This window comes from Heterodontus francisci, chromosome 2, assembly GCF_036365525.1.
Source record: "Heterodontus francisci isolate sHetFra1 chromosome 2, sHetFra1.hap1, whole genome shotgun sequence".
In the NCBI taxonomy this organism is placed as follows: Eukaryota; Metazoa; Chordata; class Chondrichthyes; order Heterodontiformes; family Heterodontidae; genus Heterodontus; species Heterodontus francisci.
This window is the reverse complement of record NC_090372.1, coordinates 191,254,086-191,279,552: the sequence shown is the minus strand read 5'-3', so window position 1 is coordinate 191,279,552 and position 25,467 is coordinate 191,254,086. Positions and strand designations below refer to the sequence as shown.

General features: G+C 42.1%; 1 protein-coding gene across 4 annotated transcripts in view; it reads left to right on the top strand.

Annotated features, from left to right (window-relative positions):
* The first annotated feature begins 9,579 nt into the window (after positions 1-9,579).
* Positions 9,580-25,467, top strand: part of LOC137349404 (toll-like receptor 3) — a 179,221-nt gene continuing 163,333 nt past the window's right edge. For all 4 annotated transcript variants that reach the window (XM_068014936.1, XM_068014925.1, XM_068014932.1 and 1 more), the window contains exon 1: positions 9,580-10,226. In XM_068014936.1, the coding sequence (XP_067871037.1) occupies positions 9,853-10,226 (374 nt within the window). In that variant the 5' untranslated portion in view covers positions 9,580-9,852. The remainder of the gene's footprint in view (positions 10,227-25,467) is intronic.

Below are 25,467 nucleotides of genomic sequence, written 5' to 3'. Positions count from 1 at the left end.
TTGGTGTAGAGTAAGAGCACAAGCAGTTACTTCTGACGCTGGGAGAGATCATCACATCTCATTGGATAACTACTGCCTGCCCCAAGCTGGGCAGCCCCCAGTCAGTTAGGTGCTGTGCTTGGATCTTAGAGAGTCATCTCTCAACAAGCCGATTGATAATCTATGCCCCAGGCAAGACAAACATCCAAGAAGACACAGTCCTTTGAATCACAAGCTGGGACATAAGGACCATGTGTCCCGGCTTTACCGACCACTTTCTGCAGGTTGATGATGCGTGCAAGACAGCTATGATCAACAAAGAACTTACAAGGCTCAATGCGGACATTGCTGTGTTGCAAGAAACAAGTCTCGCTCAAAGTGATTTGTTACGACCAGATGAGAAAGAGGTCTAGGGTTCCCTTTCAGCCTTCACCTGGTCTTACTGTAACAGGGTTTAATTTTAAACACACCGTGTTTTTAGCTCCCCCTTGGTGAATCCTTGTTCACCATTTTCCAATTATAAGGTAAAGAAACCAGCACAAACAGGCTTTCTTTAGGTTTAAAGAAGAAAAGTTGAAATTTATTAAACTTAAACTTTAATTCGGTTGATGCCTACGGATACACAACACTCCCATGCTAGCATACATACGGTTCTTTGAGCTCACTGTAAAGTCCTTGATTGTAGGAAGATCTTGCTTTTCGTTGGGGCCCAGTATTCTTCTTAAACATTGTTCGCTGTAGGAGACTTTTCCCTCTTGGGGTTCATGTGTCTTCAGTGGATTCAGAGGCTTGTAAGAAAGAGATGGGAGAAGACAGGAGAGAGATCTTCTCAGTCCAGGAACAAACAGCCTTTCTGCTCAAACTGTTTGTCCAAATTCAAAAAACTCAAGTTGCCCAGCAGGTTAGTCATATGACTAGCTGGTTTGACCATGTCCATTTGTGCATTCGGCCATCTTAGCCGTTAACCTGGAATGCGAGCTCCTGCACCTTCAAGGTCTGGTGATCAAAAGTCCATTGTGGGTTGAATATCTGTTAATATGCAAATGTCTTTTCCAGCCATGGCTGATCTGTTTAACAAACTAACCAAAACTCAAAGCTCTGCGTGTACCAGACATGTGTTCTCAGCACCCTCCTTTATAGTAGCAAAGCATGGACAACTTATGCAAGCCAAGAAAAGTGGCTTAACAGCTTCCACCTCTGCTGCCTCAGATGGATATTGGGTATCTCCTGGCAGGACAGAGTGCCGAATACGAAAGTACACCAGTATGCAGGGATCCCCAGCATATTTGCCCTCTTGAGTCAGCGGTGACTTCGTTGGCTGGGTCATGTATGCCAAATGGATGATGGCTGCATCCCCAAAGACGTGCTCTATGGCAAGCTTGCTATTGGCACGAGACCAACCGGTTGCCGACATTTGCGATACAAGGATGTCTGCAAGCAAGACCTCAAGTTGATCGGGATCAGTGTCGATGCATAGGAAGTCCTTGCTGTTGACCGGAGTTCCTGGAGAATGATGGTCAGGAAGAGCGTGATAAAAGCAGAGGACAAAAGAAATGACCAGACAGCGGAAAAGGGAGTCCAGCAGAAGGAAAAAATATCAGTTGACTTCGGGCCAACGATATTCATCTGTGTCAGCTGTGAAAGGGATTGCTATTCACGAGTCACTTCCACACCCACAACAGACAATGCTCAATCCAGAAGTGACATCCACCTTGGGTGCAGTCTATCGTCTTCCGAGACAGACGGATGCTTAATAATATATCTGTGCATCAACAGAAGTTGAAAGGTGGCTGGCAATCCTGTGAAGACTTGAGAATTTCTTTGCTTTTACCAAAAGACTTTGAAAGAAACTGGAGGTTGAATTGCCCAGGCTTAATTTCATAGAGTCATAGAGTTATACAGCAGAGAAACAGGCCCTTCGGCCCATTGTGTCTATGCCGGCCATCATGCACCTAACTATTCTAAACCCATTTTTCAGCATTTGGCCCGTAGCCTTGTATGCTATGGTGTTTCAAGTGCTCATCTAAATACTTCTTGAATGTTGTGAGGGTTCCTGCTTCTAATCACCCCTTAAGGCAGTGTATTCCAGCTACCCTCTGAGTGAAATTTTTTTTCCTCAAATCCCCTCTAAACTTCCTGCCCCTTACCTTAAATCTATGCCGCCTGGTTATTGACCCCTCCGCTAAGGGAAAATGTTTCTTCCTATCTAACCTATCAATACCCCGCATACTTTTGTATACCTCAATCATGTCCCCCATCAGCCTTCTCTGCTCTTAAGGAAAACAACCCAAGCCTTTTCAGTCTCTCTTCAGAGCTGAAATGCTCCAGCCCAGGCAACATCCTGGTGAATCTCCTCTGAACCCTCTCCAGTGCAGTCACATCCTTCCTATCGTGTGGTGCCTAGAACTGTACACAGTACTCCAGCTGTGGCCTAACTAGCGTTTTATACAGCTCCATCATAACCTTCCTGCTCTTATAATCTATGCCTTGGTTAATAAAGGCAAGTATCCCATATGCCTTCCCAACCACCTTATCTAACTGTGCTGCTGCCTTCAGTAACCTGTGGACAAGTACATCAAGGTCCCTCTGACCCTCTATACTTCCTAGGGTCCTACCATCCATTGTATATTCCCTTGCCTTGTTAGTCCTCCCAAAATGCATTACCTCACACTTCTCAAGATTAAATTCTATTTGCCACTGCTCCACCCATCTTACCAGCCCATCTATATCGTCCTGTAATCTAAGGATTTCCTCCTCACTATTTACGATGCCACCAATTTCCGTGTCATCTGCGAACTTACTGATCATACCTCCTATATTCACGTCTCAATCATTAATGTACACAACAAACAGCAAGGGTCCCAGCACTGATCCCTGTGGTACACCACTGGTCACAGGCTTCCACTCGCAAAAACAACTATCGACTATCACCCTCTGCCTCCTGCCACTAAGCCAATTTTGGGTCCAATTTGCCAAATTGCCATGGATCCCATGGGCTCTTACCTTCTTAACCAATCTCCCATGCGGGACCTTATCAAAAGCTTTACTGAAGTCCATGTAGACTACATCAAGCTTTACACTTATCTATACATCTGGTCACTGCCTTGAAAAATTCAATCAAGTTAGTTAGGCACGGTCTCCCCCTGACAAAGCCATGATGACCATCCCTGATTAATCCCTGCCTCTCCAAGTGGAGATTAATCCTGTCCCTCAGAATTTTTTCCAATATTTTCCCAACCACTGATGTTAGACTCACTGGTCTGTAATTACCTGGTTTATCCCTGCTACCCTTCTTGAATAATGGTACCACATTCGCTGTCCTCCAATCCTCTGGTACCTCTCCTGTGGCCAGAGAGGATTTGAAAATTTGTGTCAGAGCCCCTGCTATCTCCTCCCTTGCCTCACACAACAGCCTGGGATACATCTCATCTGGGCCTAGGGATTTATCCACTTTTAAGCCTGCTAAAACAGCTAATACTTCCTCCCTTTAAATTCTAATATGTTCAGGTATATCACAATCCCCCTCACTGATCTCTACACCTTCATCGTCCTTCTCCAAAGTGAACACGGATGAAAAGTAATCATTTAAAACCTCACCTATGTCCTCTGGCTCCACACACAGATTGCCCCTTTGGTCCCTAATGGGCCCTACTCTTTCCCTGGTTATCCTAATGCCCTTAATATACTTATAAAACGCCATGATATTTTCCTTTATCTTGCCCGCCAGTGTTTTTTCTTGTCCCCTTTTCGCTCTCCTAATTACTTTTTTTAAGTACCCCCCCTACACTTTCTATATTCCTCTGTTTTCAGCGCTCTGAATCTGCCATAAACCTCCTTTTTTTTTGCCTGATCCAATCTCCTATATCCCTTGACATCCAGGGTTCCCTGGAGTTGTTGGTCCTACCCTTTACCTTAATGGATACATGTTGGCTCTGAACTCTCAATATTTCCTTTTTGAATGACTCTCACTGGTCTGATATAGACTTTCCTACAAGTAGCTGCTCCCAGTTCACTTTGGCCAGATCCTGTTTTATCATATTGAAATCAGCCTTGCCTCAATTCAGTACTTTTATTTCTGGTCTATCTTTGTCCTTTTCCATAACTACCTGAAATCTTACAGAGTTATGTTCACTATCTCCGAAATGCTCCCCCACTGATACCTGTACCACGTCCAGCTTCATTCCCTCGGATTAGGTCCAGTACTGCCCCATCTCTTGTAGGACTTTCTACGTACTGGCTCAAAAAGCTCTCCTCTATGCATTTTAAGAATTCTGCCCCCTTTAAGCCCTAAGACTATCCCAGTTGATATTGGGGAAGTTGAAATCCCCTACTATTATTACCCTATTATTTTTACACCTCTCTGAGATTTGCCTACATATCTGCTCCTCTATCTCTCCCTTGGAGGCCTGTAGTACACTCCCAGCCAAGTGATTTCCTCCTTTTTGGTTTTAAGTTCTACCCATATGGCCTCATTTGAGAAACCTTCTAACATATCATCCCTCCTTACTGCAGTAATTAACTCCTTGATCAACAGTGCAATGCCACTTCCTCATTTACCCCCTTCCCTGTCTCGCCTGAAGATTCTATTCCCTGGAATATTGAGCTGCCAGTCCTGTCCCTCCCTCAACCATATCTCTGTGATAGCAATAATATCATAATCTCACGTGCTGATCAACGGCCTCAATTCATCTGCCTTACTAGTAAGACTCCTTGCATTAAAATAGATGCAATCCAGCCTTGCATTTTTCACTTGTGCCTTAACAGGTTTATATTTGCTCTGCCTTCCAGACTGACTTAGTTTCTGTTCTATATTTGACTGTGCATCACCCCCTACTGTACCTCCACTCTGTATCCCATCCCCCTGCCAAATTAGTTTAAACCCCCCAACAGCACTAGCAAACCTCCCAGCAACTTTCAGGCAACTCTGGCATCTATTTAAATGTATTAGTGATAGTAAGCACTGTGAAGATCAGCACCTGTTTCTTTGTAGATGGTTTAAGAAGAAAACAGAGATTGTTTATAGGAACATAGAAATATGTACAGAGAATGGACTGCTGAAAATTCAGTTAAAAATCTTTCTTCTGAACTAGTTTTGCGGTTTACTTTTACATACAAGTTGATCTCCCGCAGCATTGCATATGGGGGCCAAGTGTAGTCTTTAGTTGTTATGAAAGTGCTTCTATTTTTTGTTAAGTTTTTTTTGAGGACTCATATTTAAATTGTGGAGATTGATTCATTTTGGAAGGCTGAAGATTTCATAAATGCTGGACTTTGTTTTGTTGTTGAAAGTTTACTGAAAGGACACTGAAATGTTGTGTTTGAAAACAACCTTTATTGAATATCACATGTCTTAAGCTCAATAAAAAAAAACAACGGAACCTTGGTGACTTAGGGGAGGTGTTGACCGAGAAATAACGTATCATGATTTATGATGGTTAGGAGTTGGTTTCGCTTCTGCGATGTTGTTTTGCTTCAGGGTGTGGATTGTGTTTGAAATCAGTTGGAGAGCAGCCTGCCAACAGAGAAACATCAACCTCATCTCTTTCCTCCTGTCTCTGCAAGATCCTGCAAAGATCTAGTTGTGGGAGCTAAAACCACTGATGCTGCATTTCTCCTGAGAAGCTGGAAAAACCTGCCAGATTAGCTGCCTGAAAAGAACGGCTCCAGAAAAGATCCCAGTTACCCATCTACGTGTTCTCAGACACCAAACTGTTTACCGTTTTTGGACACAACCTATCTCACCCGCTTTCTTCAAGAATTAACATGTATTTGGCCAATGTATTTTTTTGTCTGTTTTTTGTAAAAGAGCTCTGCAGAGAAAATGCTTTTTTCCCCTCTTTAACCAGAGTGTGTGCGAGTGTGTGTATGTGGGGAATTTAAAAAGGGAACTTTCATATTTCAATCTGTGTGTTAATGCTTTGGTTTTTTACTGGATAAGTCTTGAATGATAATAAACTGCTAATTTTGTTGTTTATTAAAGAAACCTTGTTAGTGTATTTCATTCTGGGATAAAGAGTAGAGTCTTTGATTGACCCGAACGGTAAATGGTTCAACATTTAAATATATGTTGCGACCTGTGGAGAAGTGGAACTAGAAAAGACAGTGCACTCCTCCCACCTTGGTCATAACTAGGTGAAATGACATTAGGGATTGCAGAATGATAGGTCCAGAATACATGGTTGTAATTCAGTCTTCGCTTTAAAGTCATACATTGTATCCTAATAAATCTTTTAAAACTGCCTTTGTAAACTTGTCACACACTAATTACACCTCTCTGCCAGTAGGTTTACACTAGCAGGAATATGCATTTACATTATTTTACGTAGGAAATTCCCATTATAAATGAGGATATAGGACTACATAATGGAAAAGTTGATAGGTGGTATGCAATGTAAGATACCCTAGTTATGTATACATATATGTATATGATTAGGAGTTGTCTTTAAACTCATATGGTTAAAATTTTTGGTTTCTTTTTGCTTAATGAAATAGTTAAAAGTTGTTCATTCACAGGATCCCTTTGGGGTTTAATTTGTCAGGGTACAATTTAGCTGACACTATGGTTTAATTGTTTGCTGAAATGACAGAGTGTGTAAGATTTGTGTCTTTTGACTTGTTTTCATGGCCACATTATGAAATTAGTTAACCTAGACAGTTTTTGATAAGAAATAAAACAATGAAAGACAGGATGAAAACAAGTTGATATTTGTTGCTTTGAAGAGAACACCTTTTTTTCTAATATTTGTTATTCACAATAACACTTATCATGCCATAATTAATAGTCACTGACAGTTCATGGGAATCAAACTATCACAAGTTTTTCTTTACAAAGTTAGAGAGAGAGTTGGATCATCTCCCAAATATCTGCCCATTTCACCAGTCTGTGCTTCTGAAGTTTGCTACTATCCACTTCATTGTTTACTACATTTCTTGCCCCATAGCCAAATCCAGATTTTGCAGTAGCAATGACAGAGAAAATGTTAGTGTTCACTGTCATTACTTCTCTGAAACTGACAGCAACTGTGAAGTCCACACATGCACAGTTAAACGTGGAAATCCAGAAGTTGCTGTCAGTGATTCTATGTTTCTCCAGAGGGTGCGCCATTGAGGTCCCCCCAGACTACAATCAATTAGAAATCCTTGAACTGATGAGAACTTCCACTCTTAAACTCCTAGTCTTGCTGTATAAATCCTTGAAAAAGTCTCACCTTTTTGAATGAGGTGTAACAGGGTTTTTGATGGCTAAGTTCATGAGTACTGCTAAACAGCCGCACTGGCCCTGAAAGAGTAATTTTATATTTGTTGAATGTCAAATTTTCCCATTATGATAAGAAATTCCACATTTTTAACAGTTTTAAAAAAAATTATGGTGTTTTATCCTTGTCCCATGTGAATGTCCCAAATTTTTCTGTAAAAATTAAAAATTAAAAATCAGTGCTTTTTTATTTCATAGTTCACTGTCTGTGAGAATAGTTCAATGAGATTGGCTGCTTACCCTACTTTTTAAAAATGTTTTCATGGGATGAAAACACTGGTGAGGACAGCATTTGTTGCCCATCTGTCATTGCCCTTGAGAATGTGGTGGTGAGCTACCTTCTTGAAACGCTGCAGTCCATGTGGGGTAGGGAGACCCACAGTGCTGTTAGGAAGGGATTTCCAGGATTTTGACCCAGCGAAAGTGAAGGAACGGAGATATAGTTCCAAGTCAGGATGGTGACATCACTGCTGCTGGAGGTGTGGAGAGCCTCTTGATTTGGTGTCAGAAACAAACTGTCATTGGAAAAGCAAAAGTCCACAGAGATCACTAGATCTTTGTGGGCAGCTTTCTCTGAGGTCAGTAGCGAACGCCATTGCTTTGTTGTTGACAACAAAATCGAATATATAATCAGAAAGAGTTGTGGTCCTAATATCAATCCTTGGGGACACCAGTGTATAGTTTTCTCAGGTCTGAGAAACAATTGTTCGCCGCTACTCTCTGTCTTCTAGCCAATTTTGTAATTAAAACATTAAATCAATATTCTGTCCTCTTAGCAGGCACTGAGTGCGCTCCCACTTTCTATTACAAGAAGTTGATCAGATCCGTTTAAAATATATTTTTCCACTAATTTTAATTGTAATTGACTTATCCAACATCCTCAACTTCATTTGAAGTAATATTCCAGAGTTTACCTACCCTTTTAATATACAATATTTTGTGTGTTCCTTTAACTGTCTTCTTTATAGACTATAAAACTACAGCTACTCTATGAAGTGGCCACTATACCACTATACCAAATCAATTAAGAAGCAATACTGATGGAAGGGGGAGCACATCATTTGATGTTGGAACACCATAAAAAGCTAACAATGTGCATAGAAACATAGAAACATGTGCAACCAGCCTGACACGTGGGACAGTGAATTTTTTAGATTTAAAAAATTTAATTTTTGATTCAAGATCAATGTTGGAGGGGTTGGTAAAATTCAACCTTCTGACTTATGATCAGCTTGGAGGATACTAACAACAGGGCAATGCCATAAATTAACTGAAATTATGTATCACCATCAGTTCCTGGCAAGAATGGAAGACACATTAACAGCTGAACAATGCCATGAGCTAAGCACCCATCATTGTGAGGGAAATCACATTATCTTTATGCTCTGAAGACAGCAGGGGAGGAGATGAGGAGTTGTTTCTGACCTTACAGTTCTGCATAACTCAGGAGATTGAAACACCAAGATAAAGAGGTGTGAAAGACCAGGCAGTTCAGCAGGCTGATAACTGATCCTACGGCCTGAGCCCCAGCTGTGGGATAGCATGACTGGAACACTATAAAAAAAGACAACATTGGAACGTGGGCACTGCAGTCAGGTGAAGACAGACGGGGACCAGTCATCTCCAGATCCAGGTCTACAATCAACATCGGTAATGACCAGTGTGGGTGACTGCTGCAGTTATGCTGGGGGACAGGATTGCGTTTACCTGATGCCTTTACCGGGGCAAATGGATGGACAAAATTATGAGTGTTTTTTTTTAGAAAGGACCTATCCTTTAAACCAATTAAAAATAAAGATATTACTTTGCCTGCAATCAGGGGTAGGACAAATTATTGGTACAGGTTCAAAATTATTATGATAAATGGAGAAAGATTACGTGATCATCGATTAACCCGTTTCCCACCCAATCATTGGCTGCAGGGTCGAGAACCAGAGAAGACAGATTTCAACTGATTAACAAGAGGACTAAAAGTAACCTGAGGAAAAGCTTTTTAGGCAGTGAGTGGTTAGGATCTGGAATGCGTTGCCTGGGAGTGGGGTGGAGGCAGATTCAATCAGGGCTTTCAAAAGGGAATTGGATAAGCACCTGAAAAGCAAAAGAAAATGCAGGGATAGGGGTGGGGGAAGAGAGAGACTGGGACGAGCTGAGTTGCTCTTGCAGAGAGCCGCCGGGGACAGAAAGGGACGAGCGGCCTCTTTCTGCGCTGTAACCATTCTGGCTTCAATCCCAGTTTGGAAGGTGGGCGGGGCCGGGGCGCGAGGCCGTTCCCTTTGTTTTGATGACGCGACGCTCGTATCTAAGCGACGAGCCTCCCGAACAAAGGGGGCGCAGGCGCAGGCTGTCGGAGGAGGGGGAAGGGAAGGAGGCGCCGGGACGTTAGCGACCCTCACTCACCATGGCAACGGCTGGCTTCCAGGCCGGAACCGATTTATTATAATATCTATAAAAATCTACCTTCCTTTGCATTTGCGGTCTGGTGCTGGTGGTGGGTGGGGGGAGGAGGAACGTAAGGAAATTGCTAATAATAATAAAAGAGAGCCAGCCACCCTCCCCTCCACCACAGGGGCTGGGCCATCACCCGGCAACCAGGAGCAAGCGATGAGAAGAGAGTGAGGATGACGAGCAGCTCTGGCCTTTTGACCCTGGCTTCGTGCCTGTTGCTTTGGTGCTGCTCGGAAGCCAAGAAGACGATGGTCGTGCTGCACCACAACGGCTCGAGTGAAGTGCAGCCGCCCGAGGAGCCGCATGCCCTGTGCCCGCACCTGTGTCGCTGCTACATCAACATCCTATCCTGCCACCCTGCCCTGCCGGTGGGTTCCCACAGCCGCGACGAGGTCACTTTCGAGACGGGCCCGACAGAGGCGGGCACAAAGTCGCCGCACGCCAAAAACCACACCACGCTGGAGCCAAGCATGGAAACGCTCACCGAAGTGCCCCAAGGCATCAGAGGCACCATGTCTGGCAATGTCCTGACACCGTTCACTGTATTGTAGGTTTTAATGTCGCTTCTTATTGCAAACTTAATTTTTTTTTGTAAACGTGCCGTTAAACATTAACTGGGATTAAGTTAAAATGGTTAGAATGTGTTACTTAAAATTGGGTGTTTAAATGTGTTCTAACAACTACTTCAGCAATGTCTTCCCCATTTTGCATGGATTAGAGGAACAGGCTATGCTACCATCCAGCTCACTTCACTCTCCCTGCACCTGTTTTTTCTTACAATGTAGTATAATTCCTATTCTTAAACCATACCCTTCTATTCATTGGTGAATTGGAAAACAGTTTTAACTCGCATTATCATTTACGTTGCCACTTTTACGTAGATGTGTGTAGACTACAAAAATGGCCATGTAACTGGAGATTACGGAGTGTATTAAAGTCCTGAGGTATGAGGCCAACTCTTCCTCCAGAGTACAATTTGAATCCAGCATGAACACTTACGTTAAGTAAGCTTTTATGGAACTGTGGTGCTTTATTGCTCAAGTCAACAGCATGAAAAAGTTAGACGTTTAGATTATATCTTATATAGTTTACTACTCAGTCCCTTGTGTTTTGTTTTTGCAATTCCGTTACTTTGGAAAGCTGATTAAAATATCTTTCTTCCCGTACATACCATCCCATTGTGTATCAAAGTGTATGGATGCCAAATTTGCCATTTTCAAACCACTTGCTTCGAGACAAGGTGAATCCAGTGTATAAATCTCAACCCAAGTGATCATTCACTAACTCTGTTCATCATGCTGCTACAAACATTAGTTTTGACCAGATTTCACATGTTGCTGCTTATACGTTGTGAGACTGTGTATTTTCAGAAGTTAGTCGGGGGAGTTAGAAGAGCAGTGGACCCATAACAATCATCTCGGCTCAGTCTGCCTACCGATAATATTTTAGATTTATATCTCAGATTTATTATTTGGCTATGACGGTTGTACCTGAGCAGAATGGCAGGGAGTAAAAGGCACAAATTAATTTTCATAAGAGATCTGCTTAGGTAAACTACTGTCAAGCATTTTACAAGAGAGAGGGGTTAAGTTTTTTTAAAAAAACCTTTGCTTGAAGATATAATTAATGACTGGTAGAGAATTTTTCAGCCCGACAAAGGAATTCTAGAAGTTGTCGTCGGCGGCTGTCCCTCAATTCGAGGATGATATCTACTCAAAGTCACTAGTATTTGCCATGGGTCTTCAGGTGACTGAACAGGCCGATTCTCAACCTGCAGATCTTTGGGCACATGGGGCAGGTCGCCCCACGAGGTAATGGGATCTGGAGTGCAGGATTTGCTTCCTTTTCATTCCTTCTCTGCTGCCGCTCTGTCTCATCGTTAAGTTGTTTGAACTCAAAGCACGATGCAGCTCGATGAACAAGTGGTCGTCATTTTGAATAATTGGTAGCAAGCTCCTCCTAATTATCAATGTCAATGCTGCTGTGCTTCAAAGAGAGCATCAGAGTGTCTTTGAAGCATTTTCTTTGTCCTCCCCTGGAATGCTGGTCATTTGAGAGTTGAAAAAACAGGACCTGGTGGGGGAAACGGATTTCGACCATGGTATCCAGTCTATCGAAGTTGGTTTTACAGGAGTTTTGCCTGAATGCTTGTGGAGCTATCTTCAAGAAGGATACTAGTGTTTGTTTGATTGTCCTCCCATTGAATCCAGAGGATGCGGCAGAGGCATTGCTGATGGAATTTCTCCAGTGCTCTTGTGTGTCGCTGATACGCAGTCCAGGTTTCACTGCAGTACAGGAGTGTGGTGACAACTGCTCTGTACACTGGGACTTTTGTTGACTTGCAGAAGTCTTTGTTGTCAAACACTCGCTGCCGTAGTTTGTAGAAGGCTGATCTGGCACAGTTGATGCGGTCTTTGATCTTGTCAATGGTGGCCTTTTGAGAGAGGTGCTGCCAAGGTATGGGAAGTGCTCAACATATTCCAAAGTGTCTCCATCATATATGGGAGGTAGAATATTTGGCTGACCATGTGTGTGTTAATGAGTTTTGGCAACATTCAAGGACAAGCTGAGTCTCTTGAATGCAGAATTGAAGAAATCGAGAGCGGCTTGCAAATCTGGTGCAGAGTGGGAAACAACACTGCAATCATCTGCAAACTGTGGATCATGTATGTCTATGGTGGTCAGTTTAGTTTTGGCACAGATGTGACTAAAGTTGGAGTTTTCCATCTCGGCGGTATTTAATATTCACACCAGAGGGAAGCTGATCTTTCACAAATAGCCGCTACCCAAGAGATCCAACAAAATGGCGACCATCATGACATGCAAACATTTTTTGAAGCCACTAGGGCCATCTATAGACCAAGATCAAATGAACAAAATCCCTTTTGATCACAGGATGGTGTCTCTCTTAAGGATGACAGTGCCATCCATCAACGCTGGAAAGAACATTTTCAACAACTCTTCAGCCATGAATCCACTGTGGCAGCTTCAGGCTATCCCCAAGTATCCTGTGGTAGAATCCATAGATGAACCACCATCGATGGGGGTACTGCAATAAGAAATCAAACGCATGAAAAACAACAAAGCTTACGGCACCGATGGTATTCTAGCTGAGGTCTTCAAAGCTGGTGGGCTTTTGCTCACTTCAAGACTCCATGCACTCATCCCATGGATTTGGGAGGGAAAATAATGTCCCCACATTGACTTCAGGAATGTAACAATTGTAACTCTCTTAAAGAAGGGAGCTGTGGAAGCTATCGAGGTGTTTCCTTCTTGTCCATAGCAGGGAAAACCCTGAAACACATTCTCCTGAATTGCCTACTTCCTGTGCCTGAGGAAATCATTCCAGAGACAGTGTGGCTTGAGACCTTCCAGAGGAACCTCCAACATGATCTTTGTTGCCCAACAAATCCAGGAAAAATTCCGACAACAACACCAGAAACTCTTCATTGCATTCATCGACCTGACCAAAGCATTTGACTCAGTAAATCGCGAGGCTCTGTGGATTGTGATCCAAAGATTTGGATGTCCACGAAACGTCATCACAATCCTGCAATTGCTCCATGATATAACTGCAACTGTCTTGAGTGGGAGATCTGAAACAGATGCCTTCAAAATCCAGGCCAGGGTCAAGCATGGTTGTGTGATGGGCCCCATACTATTTATAATCTATATAAGTAATTGATAATAAAGTCGTTATATCATTGCATTAGCATTTGGAATGTTGAAATGCACTCTAAATGTGTTTGTTATGGTATTGTACTCCATCACGTCCCTTTTGAAGGGTTGTCAGGTACCTTGCTTGTTGTATGGAACATTGTTATTCATTGTATGACCTTGATGGGCCTCCCTCTAGAGCAGCGTTGTCCAACATACAACCTGCGGGATAGGATCTGTCCTGCGGATGTATTTCAGATGAGAAATTTCCCACTGTTCTCTTCCAGACTGGCTTTTTAAAAATATCGTAAGCATGAGAGCGGTAATGGTGGTTTCCAACTTCTGACTTACAGGTTTTCAGACTTTTTTTTGTTGAAAAACCCACCGGAAAACCCCATATCTGTCTTAAGTTCAGAAACTGCTGTTCCTGATGTCAGCACCTGTTAGCTGTGAAATTTAAAATAAATTTGACCACAAAGCTGCTGTGCTGAGCGTTCCCGCTCCCTCCAACTGTCAGAGAGGAAGGGCAATGAAGAGGGAGGAAGAGAGAGGGGGGAACACTGAGCGAAGACGACATGGGGGGTGGGGGGGAACGCAGACAGAGAGTCAGAGGGAGACGGAGTGATCTAGATCACTCCTGACAGATAGACATCTATCCAGAGTACTCTGCATTGCTACAACATGTATGCAGGCGAACATTGACTACTTGTGCATGCAAAATAAAAATGCCAGATATCACAATCAGTATCCAACATAGTGATGAAAAAGTTAAGTCAATAAATTAATCTTCTCATTTAAAACGTCTCTCAAAAATGCACATTTGTTGTTGTTAAATTTTTAATGCCTTTATCCGAAATTGTCTCACTGCTTCTCCCCCACCTCCCCCCATGTAAGACAAAAAGGTTGGACAACCCTGCTCTAGAGTGACTGGACTACAAACTAACCATGAAGATTCATAATTATCATAAAACTATAAGATCCGAGTGGAGTGTAGAAAAAGATTGTATGTAAAGGATTATTTACAGATACTTCCCTATTCTTCGTCTTTGCCTGCACTGTTGTTGGAAGAATTGGGGCTAGGGACCTACGTGGAGTTGTGGGAAAATGAGTCGCTCTGGTACACTAATCCAAAAGGTGGAATTATTTGTTCACTTAAAAATAGTGTTGGTAGTGTTCTACCACCTGTGAGTTGATGCCTGATCTGGTGGGAAGTCTGCTACCCACAAGTCTAACTAAAACACTTGTATATTCTCTGCTGAAAATCAAATCAGCAATATACTGCTAGTTTCAAAAAACTTTTTGTAAGTATGTTATAAGTAACAGAATAATTAAAGAGAAATTGGGACTTTTCGTAAAAAGTTAGCATGGAGGTATGGTAAGTGATTAGGAAGGCAAATGGAATGTTGTCATTTATTGCAAGGGGCCTGGAATGTAGAAGTAGGGAAGTACAGGGTGTTGGTGAGACCACATCTAGAGTATTGTGTACAGTTCTGGTCTCCTTGCTGAAGAAAGGATTAGAAGCAGTTCAGAGAAGGTTCACTTGACTGATTCCTGGGATAAAGGGGTTCGGGTTGTAGCGTTTAGAAGAATGAGAGGTGATCTTATTGAACCATATAAGATCCTGAGGGAACTTGACAGGATGGATGCTGAAAGGATGTTTCCCCTTATAAGAGACTGGAACTAAGGGACACAGTTTTAAAATTAGGGGACCGAGCTGAGGAGAATTTTTTTTTTTCTCTGTGGGTTGTTAGTCTGTAGATTCTCTTCCCCAGAGAGCAGTGGAGGCAGGGTCATTGAATATTTTTTGGGCTGAGTTAGATAGATTCTTGATTGACAAACGAGTCAAAGGTAATAGCAGGTAGATAGGAAAGTAGAGTTGAGACCACAATCACATCAGCCTTAATCTTATCAAATGATGGACCAGGCTCGAGGGGCCGAATGGTCTACTTCTGCTTCTAATTCATATGTTCGTTTGTATGTTCAGAGTTACAATGAGAAACTAGAATAAAGTGATAGTGGAATTATCATTCTGTCCTAAATGTATTAAAAATCATAGGTTTGTGTGCGTTCCTGTTGTCATAATCTTTGTCTTAACATTTTCCATTATGAATTTCTATGTCCAACTTTATTAAGAAAACCATTAAGCAAAGTGTCACTCAGATTCTATAATCTAGCCACTGGGTTCCCACAGTTTTCTTGAAAATGCTTTGAAATTTTTTTGACTGCAATTTTCTGCCCTCATAACTGGAATTTCTAATATCCAGAATAAGAGTTTAGTCAATTTTTTAAAAACTACATTATTCACAATAGCATGATTTAATTATTTCCGTTTATTGCCTTTTGGAATCATAGAGCGGTTATAGCACAGAAGGAGGCCATTCGGCCCGTTGTGTCCATGCCAACTCTGGAAGAGTAACCCACCTAGTCCCACTCCCAGCTTTGCCTCACTAAAGTTTTTATTTGAAGTTAATATTTTTTCTCTGAGCTGTGAACTGAATTTTGATGTGTGCTTTAGTTTTGGCTTGCAGAATGAATATCATTTGTACATTATGTAGCTTCGGTAGTCTTTCGGTTCTCATTTTTCAGTTGGGACAAAAATTGTCCCAGCATTTCATTTGCTGTCACATCAGCTAGAAGTGAATCATTTTTTACTGTTTGTGTGTCGGCCCTAAATTAGGTGTTGTACACCCTAAGTTAGTATTTAAAAATTCAGGAGTGCAGTGGTTCCTGTAAATGAATCCCATGCCCTTTACGCTGGAGTGCACTTGCACTGCTCTACATCTAATAGCATCATTCAGGAGTGGCAATGCCTACACCCTTGTAATCTAGGCAACATATTTGTGTCTTTCGCATGTGCCCATATGTACTCTTCAATCTTTTTGAAGACAGACTGAGAAAATATTTTGTAGGGCAAGGCCAGACTGGAACAGAGGAGGCTGAGGGGTGACCTAATTAAAGTGTATAAAATTTGTGAGCGATCTAGATAGAGTGGATAGGAAGGCCCTATTCTCCTTGGTTGAGGGGTCCATAACTAGGGAGCATAGATTTAGGGTAAGAGGTAGGAAGTTTAGAGGGAAATCGAGGGGAAATTTGTTCGCTCAGAGTGTGGTGGGGATCTGGAACTCACTGCCTGGAAGGGTGGTAGAGGCAGAAACCCTCATAATATTTAAAATGAACTTGGATATGCACTTGAAGTGCCATAACCTACAAGGCTACAGCCCAAGAGCTGGAAAATGGGATTAGGCTGGATGGCTCTTGTCAGCCAGTGCGGACATGATGGTGCTGTAAATTTCTATGATTCTATGATAAATCTTGTTTATTTCAATGTAAATGAACACACAGCACAAGGGTTATGATCTGACTCACTTCATCCATCAGTATAACTTGTCTTGGTATAATAATGCCAAAGAAATGAACCCGCTAGGCATCGCAACATCTAAAATAAAAGCAAACTACTGCGGATGCTGGAAATCTAAAATAAAAACTGAAAATGCTGAAAATACTCAGCAGGTCAGGCAGCATCTGTGAAGAGAGAAACAGAGTTAACGTTTCAGGTCTGTGACCTTGCATCAGAACCCTGAGTGTTCTCTCTTTCCACAGATGCTGCCAGATCTGCTGAGTATTTCCAGCATTTTCTGTTTTTATTTTATATTAGTGTATAATTTTTCTTGATTTCAATGCAATAACTCCAGATTATCCGGATGCATTTTCCTCCTGAGCTTGGTGACAACTTGCACCCATCACTTTTTGTCTTAAAAACCTCACTGAATATTTTTGTCTTTTTATCTTTTTGCATTCACAACCTGAGTTGAACGCCTAGGCCAGACAATGTCTATTGCACAGTTGCTTGTTAAACATTTATGGGGATGAAATGTCACAGGAGTTCCTAGCAGGAGACACAAGAAAATGGAGAAGACTTGGTTGTCCTCCAGCCTTCCTTTCAAAGGAAAATAACAGCCAGGGGGCTGCTAGGTCTAGAGACTCCATTCGGCAGTAGTTCATGCTTTTATGACTGGAAGAGGACTCAGCAGAGTTGTTGCGGTTGGAATACTGAGTGAGTGGAATTGTATTGGCCTCTTCAAAGATTTGTGGGCAACATTTTGGAAAGCCAGACCAGTCAAGCAGCCTGGATCCCTGAAGAACGCAAAATTTGTTTTGGAAATCTGGTCCCTTTGAAATGGACCATGGCCTGTTCGGAGGTGGGGGTGGGGAGGTGAGGCTGGACATACACTCTCATAGATGGGTGGGTTGGCATAATGTGCCCGAAGTGTTCTTTGCCTGACCCATGTTAGAGGTGCTCTCCCACTGATCCTCAACGCTGCAGAAAATTTGAGGACTATCTCTTCAGCTTAAGTTGATCATGTTTACAAGGCGGACACTGACATGTACTAAGCACTACTGTATAGATTTGACAAGCTAACATGATAATGTCTTTACCAAGTCTCCCCTGTTAGTTTTATAATAGCCTTTTCTGAAGCAGCTTCCTCATCCGGCATTATATTCAGTTTTCTGGCCTGTAGAATGGTTTCTCAGTGTTGAATGGCTCTGAACAACTCTTAGGCTGGTTTTCCATTAGTTGCTTTGGGACTCCTCAGTAATTATGCCATTGAAATAGTTTAGTAGGGAGGGAGTTATAGTCAACATTCTTCTTGCCAATCAAATTGTGATTTTTACTAAAATATCAGAAAATATTTGAGATTTCTAATTTTCTTAATTAAAAGAGGGAGTACTTTGAACAAAAGTCTTCCCCCCCCCCCCCCCACCCCACCTCCCCATCTTTCCTTTCCCTTTCATTTATCATGTTCCTTCTTTTGCAGTTGCACAAAACACACACTTATTGGTTTCCTGTTGGAGCTGAATACTTATTGAGCATAATCATTTCAGTTTGTTGTTCTTTTGCATCATTTGTGTCATGGAAATGTATTAAAAGCTCTTAATGTATAATTCCTAAATTCTTGCCAGTGATATTACAGGTTTTAGTCACAGCAATGCTGGTACCTGATATGGGGATTTTCCTGGAACAATATTGAAGCTTAACTTTGCTTTATTTCCAGTTTAAAAAAAAAGTTTTTTCTCTTATTTCTATTGATCCAATATATCATGAATCTTATTGAAAAGGATAATATATTGATCATCACAACATAGGAAGAGAAGCAACTTAATTGTAAGTCTTTTTAATGACTCGCCCATGATAATTCTTTAAACATTACTTTCCTCCCCTTTAGATCCCTTTCCAAATGTATATTGTTCTCAATGAGGTGCAAAGATGACCTGCTCCTGGGCTTTTACCTATCTATCTATTCAGTAGGTATTTCGATCCCAAGGCACTAATTGAAAAATAACAGGGAATCCACCACATGTCCTAATAGATAAATTTCGTAATTTCATTTATGATTTGTGGAGCTTCCCCATTTGCTGCCATGTCGTCTTGGTTAAGTGCAGGCCCAAATCATGTCCTACCCATTGTGAAATATACTTAGTATACCAATGAGCTGAGCTCTTGTTTGTCTGAATTACTTCTGTTCAAAACTGCTGTCATCACCCCACTTAAACCCACTTTGATCTCTACTTACAAACGGCTGCTCCATCTCCAACCTACCTATCTAAAGTCTTTAATCATATTGTCTCCTCTCAAATCTGAGCGCATCTTTCCCACAACTCTGTTTGAGTCTCTCCAGTCAGGTTTTTGCCCCTCCCAGAGTACAGAAACACTCTTAATAGAATCACAAAGGACATCCTCAATGAGTGTGACCATAGTACGTTATCCTTCATAAAAATAAAATGCTGGAAATACTCAGCAGGTCAGGTAGCATCTGTGAAGACACTTAATGCTTCAGGTCTTTGACTTTTCATTGGAACTGGCAAAAAAAAATTATTTTCGTGTTTCATCAGGTAACCCTTTTCACAGATGCTGCCTAACCTGCTGGTTTTTTTCAGTACTTTTTATACTTGGTTCAAATTTCCAACTTTCACAGTGTTTTGCTTGTGCATTATGCTTCAGTGTTGTCCTCAACTTTTCAGTAATCTTTGGTACCATTCACCTCTCCTCCATTGGACAACTTTGTGGGACTACTCTAGTTTGGTTCTGCTATTACCAATCTGATCATAACCAGAGAATTGCCAGCAGTGGTGCCCTTCCCACCCTTGAAGATTTACCTCTGGAATCCCCCAAGCACGAATCCTAGGCCTCTTTTGTTCCTTATCTACATGGGATCAGTTTTCAAATATACACCAGTGACACCCAAGTGTAGCTCTCCACCAGCTCTTGATCCCTCCATTTCCTCTGTGTTGTCAGACTGCTTGTCTCCCCAAGATAGAGCAGACCGTATTGTGAGCAGTGAATACAGTATACTAAATTTAAAGAAGTACAAGTAACCCATTGTTCACTGGAAGGAGTGTTTGGGGTCTTAGTCTGTGAGGAGAGAGTAGGTAAAGGGAAAGTGTTGCATCTCCTGTGCTTGCATGGAAAGGTGCTGTGGGAAGGGTGGGGTGTCTGGTGTGATTGAGGAGTGCATTAGGGTGTCACTCTTCGAATGCTGGAAGGGGAGGGGGGCGATGTGTTTGGTGGCATCAGGCTGGAGATATGGAAATGGCAGAGGCTGGTGGAGTGGAAGGTGAGGACAAGGGGAACCCTATCGTTTTGGGAGGGAAGGGGAAGGGGTGAGAGCAGAAGTGTGGGAAATGGGGCGGATGTGGTCAAGGGCCCTGTCAACCACGGTGGTGGGGGGTGCAAATCCTCGACTGAGGAAGAAGGAAGACATTAGAAGCACTGGCATGGAAATTTGCATCAGCCTTTTCTGTTTATTTTTGATTTTGAGCATGCACAGTATTTTGCTTTTGTACTCTGGAATATTGACCTATGAAAGAAATGGCTTTAGGATGCTTAGAACTTTGGCAAGACACTGTAGGCCAACATAATAAGGATTTGTATGAATTATGTTACACTGGTTAATAGGAACCCATAAGAATTTCACTGTTGCCAACTATTTATCCCATAAATAAGTACTTTGTATGTTGTGTTGTTCAGAATCATTGTGTTCCCCTTTAGTGAAAATGTGAATGATATAATCTGTACTCTTCTTTGGTGTTCCCAATAATGACTGAAGTCGTGTTGCTGCATCTTCAGTGTAGTTTTTTTATATTTGTTGTTAGGATGTGAGTGATACTGGCATGGCTGTATTTATCCTTAGTTGCCCTGACGGCATTAAGCGATAACCACATAGCATGGGACTGAAGTCACATAAAGGCCCAATTGGGCAGAGACAGCAAGTACCCTTCTCTAAAGGACATTGGTGAACCAGTTTTTTTTTTTTGTCATAATCTGGCAACTTTTGCGGTCACTTTCTGGTTCACAAATTGAAAAACACCTTTCATTTATATAGTGCTTTTCATCTGCAGTCATTTCATAGTGTCTTACAGCAAATAAATTACTTTTTGAAGTATAGTCACTGTATGTACATCATAAACTGGCAATTAATGACCAGATAATCTGCTTTGGTTTTATTGACCAGAAAACCAGGAGGATGCCACTGCCCTTTTTTCAAGTAATATTTGCAGGATTATTAGATTTTGATAGAAACTGATATCCAGAGATTCAGCGTTGACCTGTATTGATGGCAGGGATTAAACTTTATTCAGCACAAGCAAGACTTGATGCATTACAGTATCTGAGCAGTAGTTTTCAAAGTACAATTGAGAGTTATATTATCCTGTTTATGCCCTGGGTAGAAATTACAATTATACAAACCTGCACCTTCTGGCTCAGCCCTGGCTTTTCCTTTGAATGTCCCCTGAATTCCCTGATTTCTCTTTGAATTCTTCCATGCCCCTAGTCTGTTTTGATCCCCTTCTTACATCCTTTTCTACAATTCAAAATCACTGAATTTTGCTTGATCAATCATTGACTTACACCCATCATGTTATTATTTAATTGTAGGGAGCACATGTCCATAAAGCTCCAGCTTTCTCTGGTTCCTGCCTGTGACCCTCTTGCATCACTTATTTTGACTATTGGGGCTGTAATCAGTACATCTGTGGTCACATAAAGGAGCATGTTTTCACACTGGAGACAAATGGCATCCTTGTGGTTAATGGTCCTTGTGAAACATCCATTATCCGAGGCTTTAGCATAGATACCGGTCCTCCATTTTCACAACATTCCAATGAGGTTATGACTAACGTTGGTTCCCATACACATCCAGCCCTGCTCTATCTCATGTTCTTGCTTGTGGCTAATGTTCCAACTTTCGCTAAACTACCCACAGCTTATGATCTTGCCATGTCTGTTGTCTTTCTCTCCCAGTTTGTCTATACTGTGTTCTGAAAGTCATTTACAAAGTCAGAGCATCATGACATCACATACAGTGCATTTAAAGAAGCCATACTGAATGCATTAGCTCTGTGTGTGTGTTATTAACGCACATTTTACAGCTGTACTGGCACTCGGGCATCTCAACTACACCACCTCAGCATGCAGATAGGAACCTCAGTTTGACATCTAACCCAAAAAACGACATCTGCAACAGTGCAGTACTTCCGCACGTCTCCACTGAAGTTTCAAACTGGATTATGTGCTTAAATCTCTGCAATGGCGGGGGGTGCGGTTTACCCACCATGTTCTGACAGGTGAGAATTTGTCACATTCAATTTCAAAATTTTCCATGGTAGATTTAAACTTGTACTTTTCCAGTATCATAACCATTAGGCTAGCATTTAGCAATGTTTGATATTTGAAGTGAGTCTCTACCTCTTCGAATGAGCTCCACCATCTCTGGATCTGTGGGAACTGTATTTTATCCTTTTTGATATGTATACTGCCACTGGAGAGGGATGCGATGGAGGTTTCCAGAGAGACTGCACCCCAATCTGTGCCAGCTCCAGTCATGCCACTGCCATTGGCTCTGGTTCACTAGATCTTCATTGCAAGAGCCATGATGACACCAATGATGGTCCCATACAACAATCATCCCTGTATAGAAATGGCCTATGGACTCTTCTAAATTGACCTTCAGCTCTTCCATGTTGATCGGCATAGTGTCATAGAGTTATACAGCACAGAAACATGCCCTTCGGCCCATCGTGTCTGTGCCAGCCATCAAGCACCTATCTATTCTAATCACATTTTCCAGCACTTGGCCCGTAGCCTTGTATGCTATGGAGTTTCAAGTGCTCAACTAAATACTTTCTAAATGTTGTGATGGTTCCTGCCTCTACCACCTCTTCAGGCAGTGTGTTCCAGATTCCAACCACCCTCTGGGTGAAATTTTTTCCCTCAAATCCCCTCTAAACCTCCTACCCCTTAACTAAAATCTATGCCCCCTTGTTACTGACCCCCTCCGCTAAGGGAAAAAGTTTCTTTCTATCTAACCTATCTATGCCCCTCATAATTTTGTATACTTCAATCAGGTACCCCCTCAGCCTTCTCTGCTCTAAGGAAACCAACCCTAGCCTATCCAGTCTCTCTTCATAGCTGAAATGCTCCAGCCCAGGCAACATCCTCGTGAATCTGCTCTGCACCCTCTACAGTACAATCACATCCTTCCTATAGTGCGGTGACCAGAACTGTACACAGTACTCCAGCTATGGCCTAACTAGTGTTTTTTACAGCTCCATCATAACCTCCCTGCTCTTATATTCTATGCCTTGGTTAATAAAGGCAAGTATCCCATATGCCTTCCTACCCACCTTATCTACCTGTGCTGCTGCCTTCCGTGATCTATGGACACATACACCAAGGTCCCTTTGACCCTCTGTACTTTCTAGGGTCCTACCAGCCATTGTATATTCCCTTGCCTTGATAGTCCTCTCAAAATCCATCACATCACACTTCTCAGGATTAAATTTCATTTGCCACTGCTCCGCCGTCCTACCAGCCCATGTATATTGTCCAGTACTCTAAGGCTTTCCTGCTCAATATTTATGATACCACCAATTTTCGTGTCATCTGCAAACTTGCTGATCATGCCTCCAATATTCACATCTAAATCATTAATGTACATTAGAAACAGCAAGGGTCCCAGCACCGATCCCTGCGGTACACCACTGCTCACAGGCTTCCTCTTGCAAAAACAACCCTCGACCATCACCCTGTGCCTCCTGCCACTAAGCCAATTTTGGATCCAATTTGCCAAGTTGCCTTGGATCTCATGAGCTCTTACTTTCTTAACCAATCTCCTATGCAGGACCTTCTCAAAAGCCTTAAGAAGTTCGTGTAGACTACATCAACTGCCTTATCCTCATTTACACATCTAGTCACCTCCTCGAAAAATTCAATCAAGTTTGTTTGACACAATCTCCCCCTGACGAAGCCATGATAACTATCCCTGATTAATCCCTGCCTCTCCAAGTGGAGATTAATCCTGTACCTCAGAATTTTTTCCAATAGTTTCCCAACCACTGATGTTAGACTCATGGGCCTGTAATTACCTGGTTTATCCCTGCTACCCTTCTTGAATAATGGTACCACATTTGATTAGATTAGATTAGAGATACAGCACTGAAACGGGCCCTTCGGCCCACCGAGTCTGTGCCGGACATCAACCACCCATTTATACTAATCCTACACTAATCCCATATTCCTACCAAACATCCCCACCTGTCCCTATATTTCCCTACCACCTACCTATACTAGTGACAATTTATAATGGCCAATTTACCTATCAACCTGCAAGTCTTTTGGCTTGTGGGAGGAAACTGGAGCACCCGGAGAAAACCCACGCAGACACAGGGAGAACTTGCAAACTCTACACAGGCTGTCCTCCAATCCTCTGGTACCTCTCCTGTGGCCAGAGAGGGTTTGAAAATTTGTGTCAAAGCCCCTGCTATCTCCTCCCTTGCCTCACATAACTTTTTGGGATTCATCTACTTTTAAGCCCGCTAAAACAGCTAATACATCCTCCCTTTCAAAGCTAATTTGTTCAAGTATATCACAATCCCTCTCCCTGATCTCTACACCTACATCGTCCTTCTCCATAGGGAACACAGTTGAGAAGTAATCATTTAAAACCTCACCTATGTCCTCCGGCTCTATACACAGATTGCCACCTTGGTCCCTGGTTATCCTCTTGCCCTTAATCTACTGATAAAATGCCTTGTCCCGACTGCAATGTGCTTCTGGTTCTGAATACATCATTTTTTAAAAAAGTAGGCGCTATGATTTTTATCTAATGTCTGTTTAACTGTGGGAGGACACCAGCTGTTGGTCCCTCAGACTGGAATTTCATGCCCCTGCTTTGATTTTCATAATCTGTGGTTTGTGAGTCATCTAGTTGTATTCTTGTCACTGTAACTCCTAGGAGGATGGCAATGAGTGACATCGGCTACTGTGAAGTATTTGAGAGGTCCAGGCTAGTGCCCTAATGAAATTGTTTCACATGTAGAAAAACATGGTTAAGTCACAGACATTAAGAATTCCATGTATTACATTCTTTCCTCCTTAGTAGCATTGAGTTCGTAGATAGAATAAGAGTAAAGAGATAATAAAAATGGTACTAGACTTTAGCTTGAGTAGGGCTCTTCAAATTGCCCACCCACTTCCTCTGAATTCTCTGTGCCTAGCAGCCCTTGTGTTATCTTATCCAAACAAGAGACAGGTTATTTTGTGGTTCTCTTCCTGTATTGGTCTGTTACTGGCAGTTAAGTCAGCAGGACAGAGCAGTACATAACAAACCCATATAAATAGCTCTGACAAATATGGTTACACTATGTAACACTTGGTGCAAGTTATTCAACTTGAATGTTTGTATATACAATATTTATATAGCATCCTCATTGTCAGCCTTGGCTCAGTCGTAGTGTATAGGATGTAGCATTAGAAAAGATGCACAAGGATTGGGAGAGGCAGATTTCACAAGTGCAAGAAATAGTAAGATATTAGGTGGGGTCAGGCTAAGACTGAATACAATAAAGTCTAAATTGGGTTTACAGTGCATGTTTCATGCATTTGCATACATGGTAAATAAGGTTGGTGAGCAGCAGGTGAAAATGGCCATTTTAGAAATATGATATGGCGATAATGCAGACCTCATTCAAAAAAAAAGGGCAGGACTGAGCACTAAATATTTTTTGGATACAAGGTGTTCAGGAAAGATAGGGAAGGAAAGAAAGGAGACAGGGTGACTGATTAATTAAGG